Genomic DNA, 12,621 nt, shown 5'->3' with positions numbered 1-12,621 from the left:
GTCATGGTAGGGAGAACACGTCAATGTAAGGGTGGGGTCATAGGATAGCACAAGGGTTATTGTGTACATGTTGACATTTTTGGAGCCAACGGGTATGCTTGTGACACTTGGGTGTGTGTGTGGACAGGCCGCGCCCTTATAGACTTGTATTACATCTGAACCTCACTGTAATTATTATAAACATCCAGCAACTTGTTGCTTTATGCTGCTTCATGGTTTTAACCCCTCCCCCCTCTAACATCCCTCTCTCTTCTTCCCTCCTTTCCTTTTCCACAAGCTCCAAACGAAAAAGATTTTCAAATATGATTAAAATGAATAAAGTTTGGCCTCGATTACAAAAGGGGTTTATTCAGACATACCTCTGGTTTGTCTGAAGATTCATAACCCCTGTTGTTAAAATAAAACATGTCCAACACAAGAGGCCTCCAGCTCTCATCTGTCTGCCTAGCTGTTGGACAGGACAAGTAAAAAAAAAAGCCACATCTTCATTTGGATGAAAGTTTGATGTCAGGTTTAAGATCTTATACCCTCATACCCAGACACCACAGTTTTGGGTTCAGTTTTTGTTGGGAAATTGGACCAGTTTCCATCATTTTGAGTCTGCAAAACATAGTGGTTATTTGGTGAACTGACCTTACTGTCATTTTCTGCTCACAGACTGTATGACGTTGCTGCCCCTAGATAGGGATTAGGGAAGAACAGTCGGTCTTTTTGTCATCCTAAAATCTGAGTTTTTTTATTTCGACATCTGAAACCCTTTTTAAATGATTTAAGCATTTGCAGCAAAACTTTACCCTCAACATTTTTAAAAGCTAGAAAACTGGGAGCAGAAGAAAACGGTCAGAACTTGTGTCACGCTTTGCAAACATACAACTCTGCACACAAGAACCAAACACTCAACAATTTTATGGAGACAAAATAAGGAGTAAAACACTTTTGAGTTCAAATGTTTCACTGAGCTCCAGTAAATCTGCCGAAGTGATAGCAGCTTATGGAATTTCTGCAGCTTTGACTTAATGCAACATTTGATCACTCAGGAAATGACATCGAAAATAATACAAACTCGAGGGTTTAATAAAGAAAAAATTGATGAGTCAGTGACAAAGATCCTCCGCAGAGCTGCATATTTACAGCACGTCCTCTCATGACTGAGCTGTACGGCTCCCTGCTCCCTCTGATGTCAGGACTCCTGCTCATTTGATGGGCTTGGCCTCGGCCGGGTTCTCCCCAGTGTCCAGGGTCTTCAGAAGGCGGAAGAGGCCGGCCGCTTCACGGATGCGGCTGAACTCTATGCAGAAGGCCTGCACCTCGATGAACAGGTCCTGGACGTTGATGATCTTGTTTCGGATCAGCGACTGCAGGAAGACGCACACCAGCCGGACCAGGCGGTTCTGCAAGAATCAAGCGGGTTTTTATTCCAGAGGAAAACTCTTGAGCTCTCTTCAGCAGTTCACAGTTCCAAGAACGCGTGTTGACCTGCATGTATTTGTCTTTGATCTGCTCACACGTGGAGATGCAGTTGGAGATGTAGAGGTGGATGAATTCTGGAGGCAGATCCACAGCTGTGGTTAACCTGACGGAGGAGAGCAAACAACTCCATCACTTCCAAACTACAGAAACAGCACCAAACTGGAACCCAACTGGAGATTCGTTAACAGGTCTGAATACAGCCAAAGCCCCGCCCCCACCTGTTTACCACCTCCATGGAGTGCAGCGACATGTCCATGTTGACGAGCACTGAGAAATACTCTGTGATCTGGCTGCTCTGCATCAGTTTTAGCAGCATCTCGATGGCCACCAGTGGGTTGTTCTCCACCAGCTCAGGCAGCTTCACAGGCGTCAGGCCGATGTGATACACCAGCTTTGGGTCTTTCTCCAACTCAGCCAGCAGCTGCACACACGGCGAGGTCAATACAGAGGAGTGACAGCGGTGCACAGCAGTAGGAGTCAACGCCTCCACAAGAAATAATTTGTCTTTTAGGGAACGGACGATAAAGTTTTTGAGTGAAGGGAAAAATAAAGGTTGATTTTTTTTAAGACCACCAGAAAACTAATCCAGGAAGACAAAGGTTAAAAAAGAAACAAATACTTTTCCCACAAATTGTGTTTTTGTTTTGATAAATCTTGATTTAAAAATGAAAAAAGAGCAGATCTGAAGTTAAGTTTTTGTTTCTTTGCAAAGAACAGGAGTTCCTATTTTAAATAAAGTTTTTATTTTAACCCTGACTTTGCCTTTGTGTAAACCAAACATGTTGTTGATCAGCATCAGACCTACCTGGGACTGCTGCTGAGCCGACAGCGGACTCTTGAAGGCCTTGGCCATGATGCGTTTGATCTCCACGCCGGTGCTGTTCTTCACACACATTGACCGATCCCACTGGATGCAGTGGTCCGGCTCGGTGGGGTTCAGCCACGCCAGCTCATCTTCGCATGTGTGGAGCGGAGGCGTCGGCCGGATGAACTCGGGTCGAAAATGACCTGGGAGGGTTTTGAGAAACTGGTACTTACCATGCCTCATAGCAACACCTTCAGACAGACGGCCTTTGAACAAAGTCTAAATACTTTAATATAAAACTACTGAAAAATGACATAACTTCAGCAAAAACCTTCTAGACAGTCACTCAAACACTTTTTTTTTTAAAGTATCAGTTAAAGATCAATCGCACTCAACAGATCAGGTCGGCGCCGATCAACCTGTAACCGTGAGTTTTTGCTGAGGAGACGGCTACCATCTTTTCTGAGGAGATTCCTTCTTTCTTCCACAGATGTGATCACAGCTTGTGTGAAAAAAAGCACTTACTCTCCAGAGGAGGACGCAGCCCTGTGACCAGAGACTCAATGATCTGATTGGCCACAGAGCTGTCGAAGCCTGAGTTGGAGGAGTCTGGATCGGGGTCGTTGAGGATGCTGGGGAAGCTGGCTTTGCTCTGGGTGGGCAGCTCTGACTGGCGCTCTGCAAAAAGAGGGCTGGGATTGACGGCGTCTTCACCTGTGATGAGATGTTTCCTTACAACCTTCACTGACCTGCTAAAGGAAGCTGCAGCCCGCTGATGTCTATAGATGGGGGCATGTTGCTCACGTCCATGCAGGACACCTGTCTGGGGGTCTTTTTGAAGAGGTCTCTGGGCGGAGCCAGCATCAGCTGGGACAGGAAGAACTTCTCCGGCTGCGTGATGGGAGGAAGGAAGCCTGGACCCAACGAAACAGAGACTGAGCGGCTGCGGTTCTGATGAGACGTCGGGCTAAAGGTGAAAGGAAGCGGCCCTACCGGACAGGGCTTTCTCCTGCTCATCCCCGGAAGGTGCTGGGTTTAGCAGGTGCGCGAACACGGCGGCGAACGGGTTCGCGGCCAACGGCTCGGTTCGGTACATCTCCCAGAGCAGATAGAGGGCTGTGAGCCGCTGCGGAGAGCTGGGCAGCAGGTCCGGCTGCTGCAGCAGCATGACCAGAACCGAACCCACCTTGAAGTGGTCCGCCTTCCCAAAGTAATGATGGAAATGAGTGGAGAGGGTCTCGAAGCTGTTGTTGCAGGCCTCATCCGAGATTATGCTCAGCAGGTTGGACAGTTCCTTTGGAGCCAGAGTCATCGTTTCCCCGCCACAGTTCGATCGGATGCAGAGATTGACCGGGGTCCCTGATAAGTCTTTCTGTATAACTATAGCGGCGCTCTTACCCGCTTATTCATCTTTGAAGACGCAGAGTGGAGGACGGTGGCCCAGAAGTCATCTCGATTGAGATCCTATAACGCGGTTAGCATCAAGTTAGCCTAGCTTAAAAATAAGCTACAAAACCGGGAAACTCGTCAAAACATCAATCATCTTTTTAAAAATAATTATCCAAATAGATTAAATGAACGTATAACTTATCAATCGAACCAAAGAGTTACAAAAGATAATATTTCCAGGACTGAGAAAGAAATAAGACCCTGAATGGGATAGTGCTGCGAGCCATTAGCTTGAAGTATTTTTTAGTCGTATTTTCCGGTGAACTGCATCTTGGGTGATGTAGTTTTCTTCAGTTTCTCTCCAGTCCAGCAGGTGGAAATGGTATATGAATTATTCCTACCAAATAATCGTTCACATTTGTTTTATTTAAATAGATAGATAGAGAGGGAGAGGGAGAGAGAGAGAGTTAAGAGAAGGTAGAGATAGCAGTACTCTGCCTTTTAGGCTCAGGTAAGAGACCTAAATTAAAACCCATAAGTTAAAACGTTTTACTAGGGACTGAAATTTGAAGAACTTCTCTTATGTTCGTTTTAGGTGATGGTAATCCCTAGGTATGTTACACAGTGTTGGAGTACAATGTCTGTCACCATAGACGATCTCTGTCTGATTATGTTATTACGTAAGCATGCGCCAATTTTTTTTACGTGCAGTTGAAAATAAAAAGGAAGGCGCAGCCTCTCATCATAGTCAAGACGAAGTGAGTGGGGAGCTGCACTTCAGGTTCAGAATGAAATGTCTCCTGTGTCCATTATTTAAGAGTTAAGAAGCAAACACGGTTGTGTGTAACAGGGATGTCTTTAACGGCTTTGGCGTCGGGAGAGAGTTCCCGAGCGGCAAGAGAGACAACTGCTGCTGCTGGAGAGCCAACACACAGTTTCCATAATTTTTGGTGATAGTAATCCCTAGGTGTGTTACATGTATGTGATGGGAATTTTACATATGGATCGTGTTTTGTCAAATTTGATAGGTAGTTCTTCACATTTTTGATGTTAAGATGAAGTGCAGGGCCATTAGAAAAATCTTTTACTAGATTTAGGGCTCGGGGAATTTGACTGCCATCTTTAAAAAAAAAATGTTAATATTAATATCATCTGTATCTAGACGATCAAAAACAAGCCAGTATATGGCTAATATGTGACTGCCGGGAGATACTTTTGTTGCTCCATGTAAAACTTGATCTTGTTTGGATTCTTCTCTCCAAGGATCTTTTAAATGAAAACTTTGTATAAATTAAAGTAGTTCAGCATTAGGATTATTAGTTTGTAGTGGCCATCTATCCAGTCGACAATCTAACACCATATTCAGGTCTCCTCCAATTATAATTATTGCATGGGGAAGTTTGTTTAAACATTCAGGTGAACAATTTTCTATTATGGATAGGAGTTGAGAATTTTCACATTTAGTATTGTAACCATATACATTTATAGCTATAAAAGTCTTATTTTCGTATGCCAAGGTCATTTATGTGTAAGACTGTCACCTTCAAATTTGTGTTTTACCGTAAGAGTGCCATCTGAGTGCTGACTTCCATGAGAAAAGAATATGTTATTACCCCATTGGGATCTCCCGAAATTTGCATCATCTTTTGTAGAGTGGGACTCTTGAAAAAAGAAAAAGTCTGTATTTAACTTTTTGGCAAACAAGAAAAGAGCTTTACGCTTGGTAGCCTTTTTTAACGCCCTGACATTCAATGAACCTAAACTTAACGACATAAAAAAGAGAAGATAATAAAGTAAGATCTTTAGTTGGTGAGCTGGGTTGCATTAACCAGTGTGCTAAAAAGGAAAATAAACGTTCACTAGTTATATTTACACAAATGTACGATTCAAGTAAATGAGGTAAAAAAAAGATGAATTAAACATTCAGAATAAACTTTAAGCCGACTTGAACATACAATTAGAACCTTCTGACGCCCATTTGGTAAAAGATATTGGAACTAGTGGCCGATTTTCATCAAAATCAGATTGTGCAAACTGCTAGAGCGCAAAAAGATGGATGAGTTTATATTGTTGGGTAGACAGCCCAGTGTTGAGAGCTGACTTCTTTACCGTTGATATATGCTCGAGGACCAACGTAGTAAGCGGTTTTGCCCTCTCGTCTGGCTGCCTCAATCATTGGCCACATCGCCGCTCTTCTCTCGCAATCTGTCACACAGAGATCTTCTGTGAAGTGGAGATGGCACTCTTTCAAAAAAGACCTGTTTTTCACAGTTTTCCACATGGCGTCTCAGACGGTTCTGGAGGTAAACTGTACGATGATTCCTCTGGGTTTCCTCTCATTTTCCTTCAGTTTCCCCAACAGGTGAACAATATCAATAACGTTCGGCAGTTTGTTTTTTGCTTTGGGGAAAACATTCTGGCAGATTTGAATGGTTTCCTTTTTTACATCTTCTTTAGCCATAGTCTCTGGTACACCATAAAGTTTTAGGTTCCAGAGTAGCGTTCTGACTCATTAAGCCTTTCTTGTAGCTAGAGGATTGTGGCGCCATTATTTGTTTTACTTTCAATCATGTCAACTCTCTTCTTTACATCTTGGATTTCACCAAAAGCAAAGTCAACCGATCTCTTATATTCTTCAATTTTAAGTGAGTATGCATTCATTACTTTTTCCAAGCTATCAAAGTGAGTGTTAATCATTTCTGATAAAACGGCTACAATATCCTGGTTGCCGTCGTCACTTTTTTTCTCACCTTTGGGAGTTCAAAAACAATGCCTTCATAAGCACAGAGAGAGGTAGAGGTGGGAATTCTTTCTCTCCAGTCATATCTTGGTCGACAGGTAATTTAATAAAGTCATGATCCACATTGCCTGAGCCGCTGCCTCTAGCAGTTGTGGAGTTTGCATTAGTCGAACTTTTGTTGTCTTGCTTTGAGCTTCTTTTTCTGTCTCGAGAAGCCATTTTTATGACAGTAAGTATTCAGGGTGTTCAGGGTCAGCAGAACCAATTATTTAGCGTTTAAATGGATATTTTTTTGCAGTAATAATAACTTTTTAGCGCAGCTGGGTGAAAAGGAGCGTCTGCTCAAGCCGCCATCTTGGATCCTCCTCAGCCTGCAATAAGTGTTCGGGGGCTTGGCACTAATGATGACGTCACACTACGGTAACCCCACTTGGACAAACTACATGGCGTTGAGATCTGCTCGGGCTTTACATCTTTTTATTTCATGTTTACTTTTGTAACCTAAAGTTCTATTCCCTCATAAATTGTTTCTGACAATATTCTTTGAAATGTTTATGGAGCGATTTTGCCACAACACACTGTGTAATAAGATCTGTGGCTGTTAGAATGAACCGGCTGTTCCATGCGAGCGAACTGTGTCTCTGACCACAGCAGCCTAACTTGTAGCTTTGTTTTTGCAGGCAGCGGAGGGTGCTTTGTTATAGTGTGCAGTCCGAAGAAAGCTTCGGACCGCAGTTCCGCAGAACCGTGTTGGAAGGGTTGTATCTCCAAGCAGAAAAGCGGCTTTGGAACGGTGTGTGAGCTGGCGTAGGCGGCTTTTGAATGAACAGTCCTGAGAAACACAAATACAATCATGTGAATTTGTGTTACCAGTGGGGTCCAAACAAAATAAAGGCTGATGTAATTCCAGTTTTAAGTTCATCCACGGCTAAATGTTGTTAGCATGGCTAAATGTGGTTAGCACGTATTAGCCTAATCCTAACCCTTCTTCCGGGTCCGTTCTGCCACTAATAAAGCACTGGCCGCACAGATAAAAAAAAACTATAAGTGAACATGCACTTAATAAACAATAATAACAATAATAAAAGCCCATTTAGAAGATCATCTTGCTCTATGTCGGACCTATGTTTACAACGGAACTCATAATTTCTTCTTCTGCGATCATACAGTAATTTGTCCGGACCAATCAGTATCTTGCACGTCATCAGATCTACGAGTGTGACAATAGTGTGACATCATAATTAGTCGCAGGTCCCCTATGTTTTATTGTTCACAATAGAACAAATCTGCATGACAAGAACAATAGTCATAACAATGATAATGCCAGGGGATTACACATGTATTACAAAAGAAATATCACAAAACAGATTACTATACATTGAAAATGTTGAAAGACAGAGTTTTCTTATATACATATGGCTTTTTTGTTTAAACTAATAGAAATAGTGTGTAAATTGGATTCTAATTCTGCAGTCTCATGCTCCCCGGATAATATCCTGTGGTCCCGGAGGTCCACACGCTCAAAGTGCGTACAGGTCCAAACGGTCCCGGGGTGCGCAGGTCCAAACGCACTTGGAGCGTGTGTCCTCCTGGTGGAGTGGGTAGCTCTCCTCGCTTCTCTCCTCTGATCTCTTATATTTCTCTCTTGATCAGGAGCAATCAAGGGAACATAGATCCCTTGTGCTATCCTAGGCACTTTAACATTGGGAGTTGGGTCATCTAGACCCACTAGACAGTGCGCTGAACCTTTTTTGTTCAATGATTTGTGAACCTCACTGGTGTCCAAGGATCACATTAAATCTTTTCACCTTTATCCACCTTTGTCATGATAGGAATAACACTTCAATGCAAGGGTGGGGTCATCTAACAGCACAAGGGTTAATAAGTGTGATTTATTGCGTTATAAATGGGGTTGGGACCATCATTTGTGTTGTGCAGAAGTCAGGTGGATACACAGCTGAAAGTCCTACTGAATAGACTTAGCATTTGTATTATGGCAAGAAAAAAGCAGCTAAGTACAGAAAAATGAGTGGCCATCATTACTCCAAGAAATGAAGGTCAGTCAGTCTGAAAAATTGGGAAAACTTTGAAAGTGTCCCCAAGTGCAGTCACAAAAACCATCAAGCACTACAAAGAAACTGGCTCACATGCGGACCGCCCCAGGAAAGGAAGACCAAGAGTCACCTCTGCTGCGGAAGATAAGTTCATCTGAGTCAGCAGCCTCAGAAATGGCAGGTTAACAGCAGCTCAGATTAGAGACCAGGTCAATGGCACACAGTTCTAGCAGCAGACACATCTCTACAACTGTTAAAAGGAGACTGTGTGAATCAGGCCTTCATCTTAGAATATCTTCTAGGAAATCACTGCTAAAGAAAGGCAACAAGCAGAAGAGACTTGTTTGGGTTAAAGAACACAAGGAATGGACATTCGACCAGTGGAAATCTGTGCTTTGGTCTGAGGAGTCTAAATTTGAGATTTTTGGTCCCAGCCACCGTGTCTTTGTGTTTAAAGGATGGACTCTACATGCCTGGTTCCCACCGTGAAGCATGGACGAGGAGGTGTGATGGTGTGGGGTGCTTTGCTGGTTAAAATTGTTGGGGATTTATTTAAAATTGAAGGCATACTGAACTTGCTTTCTGACTTTCGTCGAGGACAGACGTGTTTTCCTCTCGCTCCTCCTGTGTCAGCCCTTCCCCAAGGCTTTTTTGTCCTGTCTGCCCGAGAGGTGCATTCTTCACCCTTCTGAAGCCGCTGCTTTTCTGCACTCTGAAAATGGATCTGATCAGCTGGTCTCTAAATTCGATCGACAAAGTATTTTCCACACTAAGGAACGGGAAAGCGGACCCTTCCTGCCCGGACGGCACCCACGCGGCTGGATACACCATCGATCCATGGGGCAAGTGGAGGCTGGTGTGCCTGGCCCAGCTGTCTGTGGAGGATGTCGAGGACGTGTACCTATTTGGATTTCTGATAATTGGATTCCTCGTAATTGGGATCGGAGGATTTCTAATTTATCAGGCGGTCTGGGAGCAGAAGATGGAGAGAGGCAATCAATCAAAGCTCCTGGGAAAGATTTTTCGGGGAGGAGAGACTCAGAATGAGAAACTTTCACAAGCGGATCAAAAGCTCTGTGCTTGCCTTGCCCACTTAAGCAGATTGCTTGAGACCCCTGAACTTGTGCGGAAGATGGATGCCACCTTGGAGCAAGTTTCTGCCCGGATTTGAGGGAAGACTGGGCTAAATTCACCCACTTCTCATTCGGATCAATCTCTGCCTCACACAAAGCGAAGAGCCAGTCAAGGACTTTGCCGGCAGTACAAACAACCTGCTGGCGCCCAAAAGTATTTTATCTAATCAGACTCCCCGAAGGAGCTATGGACAACTGTCCTTGGCTCCACCAAAACAAAGCCGCTTCTACAGAGTGGACTACAGCAGCTGTTCTGGAGGGTTGATAACTGCAACTCACCCCCTCCCTGCTTGTCCTCGGCTTCCCAACCCCCTCCCTACCTCCTCTGTGAGCTGCCCGTAAGATGTGCCTGGCTCACGGAGCTGCACCTGATGGACAGACTCATGGGGGGCCCCCCACTCCCGTCCACCACCGTTTCCCCCCTGAGCCTCATGTACTGTGTCTTTGTCTGAATATGTGCTATTTGTGTTTAAACGGTGTAGTTTTTTTCTTGTATCAACACATTGTACGCAGTGTAAGGATACGACTTTTTTTTGTCACCAAACCCAACCCCCGGCCCTCTTCGTGGTCCATCTGCATGCTATACAAAGGTGCGCCGGCGCAGGTCATCTAAGGCGCTCGGCTGCATTGACCTCAGTAACCTCTCGAGATGTGTGTGTGTATCCTGTGTTGCTGTTTGTCTGACCTTCTTCATCGAGATGTACTGGAACTGAGTTTCTCCTTGTTGGGATTAATAAAGTTTTCATTCAACCAGCATGGCTACCAGAGCAACTTGCAGCGGCATGCTATTCCATCCGGTTTGCATTTAGTTGGACCATCATTTCTTTTTCAACGGGACAATGACCCCAAACACACCTCCAGGCTGTGTAAGGGCTAATTGACCAAGAAGGAGAGTGATGGGGTGCTGCACCAGATGACCTGGCCTCCACAGTCACCGGCCCTGAACCCAATCGAGTTGGTTTGGGGTGAGCTGGACCGCAGAGTAAAGGCAAAAGAGCCAACAAGTGCTAAGCATCTCTGGGAACTCCTTCAAGACTGTTGGAAGACCATTTCAGGGGACTATCTCTTGAAGTTCATCAAAAGAATGCCAAGAGTGTGCAAAGCAGTAATCAAAGCAAAAGGTGCTACTTTGAAGAACCTACAATATGACATATTTTCAGTTGTTTCACACTTTTTTGTTATGTATATAATTCCACGTGTTAATTCATAGTCATGAAAATAAAGAAAACTGTTTGAATGAGGTGTGTCCAAACTTTTGGTCTGTACTGTATGTGTGAGTGTGAGTATGAATGAGGGTTATTTTTTAAGCTATAATTTTTATACTATAATTTAGCAAAGAATAAAAAATGCTTTAATGTGTAGTGTATTCATGAGAAGCCTTAGAATTGGAAAATTTTGTACTTTTTTGCCATTATAAATAAACCATTACTTTGTTACATGTTTTTAATCAAATGTGTGCATGCTAGTTCTTTTGTTAAGACTACTTTTTTATTACTTAAGCTTTTCATTTATTGTTTTAAAGAATTTAATGACAGGGGCAGGTGGGAGTTATTCTTTTGTTTGCACCTCTTCATTTATAAAATAGTGATAATGTTTGAGTCCACTCTTTCGACTCCCTACCAGACAGCGGTTCTGCTGTTTTTGACCAATCACTACAGTTCAATTTTCTGCCCCAAAAATGATGTTGGTATGTTCGTGCTACAATTCGGGATAGAATTTGGCTATTTAAGTCACATGGTTTAGATGATATCTAAAAACAATTGCCAAGATTTATACGTGAACCTTCAGTATTTGGATATAAAAAAATCATATTAATATGTATCATCTATTGCAGCAAAAAAGGTTGTTGTGTCTGATGTTGGTATGTCAGTGCCACAATTTGGGAGATAAGGACTCTTTATATCCCATGGTTTGGAAGCTATTGAAATGTGAAATACAGTTGTTTTGATCAGACTCAAGTCTCAATGTTTATTATTCTAAACAATCATACACCTTTAAACATTAAATCTTACCAGTGTTTTTTTTTAACCACAAGTCCATCTAATGTATTCTTCTATTTTCATTTCAGGTCATATCATAATATTACTCGGCTAACATTAATGTTAGAAGTATCTGTTTAGTGCAAACACAGTGAGAAAATAATTATACTAAACATTGTTTTATGTAAAACCTGTCCCAAAAAAGTAGTGTCTTAGCCTTTCTAATGATCCAACCTCACATAAAGCACAGAGACAAATGGACCTTTAAAACAGCAATTCAGCAAAGTACATTTTATTTTTCTGACAAAACAACATGCCTTCAGTTAGGATTCTTTCAGTCCAAACGCTTTTTCAAACACTGTTCAATCAGAAAGATGCAGAGGTGCTGTTGTAAGGTAACACGAAGAGACGCCAGACTCCCAGGCTGAAGTGACACCTAGAAGCTTGGCATGTTTCCCATCAAAATAAAGAAAATAAAGCTCAATGATAAACATAAAGCTGAAGCAAAGCAAAGATTTAGCGTTAATTTAACATCTGATTCAGAATATCAAAGGTCACAGAGCAGATTTAACCGAACATTGATGAAACATCCAGTCTACTCTTATTTAGTCTGGACATTTTAAAGGGATGCTGCACACAAAAACTCCTGCTGAAAAACCACTACAGGTGATCAGAAACACACCTGTGACCTTTCGAGGTTCAGTCCAAACCTCAAAAATCTGGCCTTTCTGGTTTTTCCTTGGTTTTTAGCTCTGATGGTAGCTGTGACTTTATTTGGCTGCCTTTCTTCATCTAACCAGATTCAAAAAAATCCATTTGTTTATCTATGGAAAACCATGTTAATGCTTTCAAATATCACATTAAAATATGAATATCATTTTGAAAAAAACATTATTGAAAAACAACAAAAAGCAACTAAGTCAGTAAATCATGTCAAGAGTATATAAACTGCGTGGTAATATGTGTCGAAGATTTAGTGCAGTAACGAAAAACTGAACAGAGTTGAAGCTGAAACTCCTACATGTCATAGAAAAACTATTTACTTATATTA

At 42.6% G+C, this 12,621-nt stretch overlaps 1 protein-coding gene across 1 annotated transcript; it reads right to left on the bottom strand.

Moving 5' to 3' along the window:
• Window positions 1–886: 886 nt before the first annotated feature.
• cnot11 (CCR4-NOT transcription complex subunit 11) lies at window positions 887–3,587 on the bottom strand. Its single transcript, XM_004081615.3, has 7 exons — window positions 3,269–3,587; window positions 3,025–3,189; window positions 2,801–2,953; window positions 2,276–2,478; window positions 1,689–1,891; window positions 1,477–1,573; window positions 887–1,391 (listed from the first exon to the last, which is right to left on the bottom strand). Exons 1-7 carry the CDS (start codon window positions 3,585–3,587, stop codon window positions 1,194–1,196), a joined length of 1,338 nt encoding a protein of 445 aa, XP_004081663.1. The 3' UTR covers window positions 887–1,193.
• Between the last annotated feature and the right edge of the window lie 9,034 nt (window positions 3,588–12,621).

Source organism: Oryzias latipes, chromosome 21 (assembly GCF_002234675.1).
Source record: "Oryzias latipes chromosome 21, ASM223467v1".
NCBI classification, from domain to species: domain Eukaryota; kingdom Metazoa; phylum Chordata; class Actinopteri; order Beloniformes; family Adrianichthyidae; genus Oryzias; species Oryzias latipes.
The sequence above is the reverse complement of the archived record's forward strand: the minus strand, read 5'-3'. Positions and strand labels throughout refer to the sequence as shown.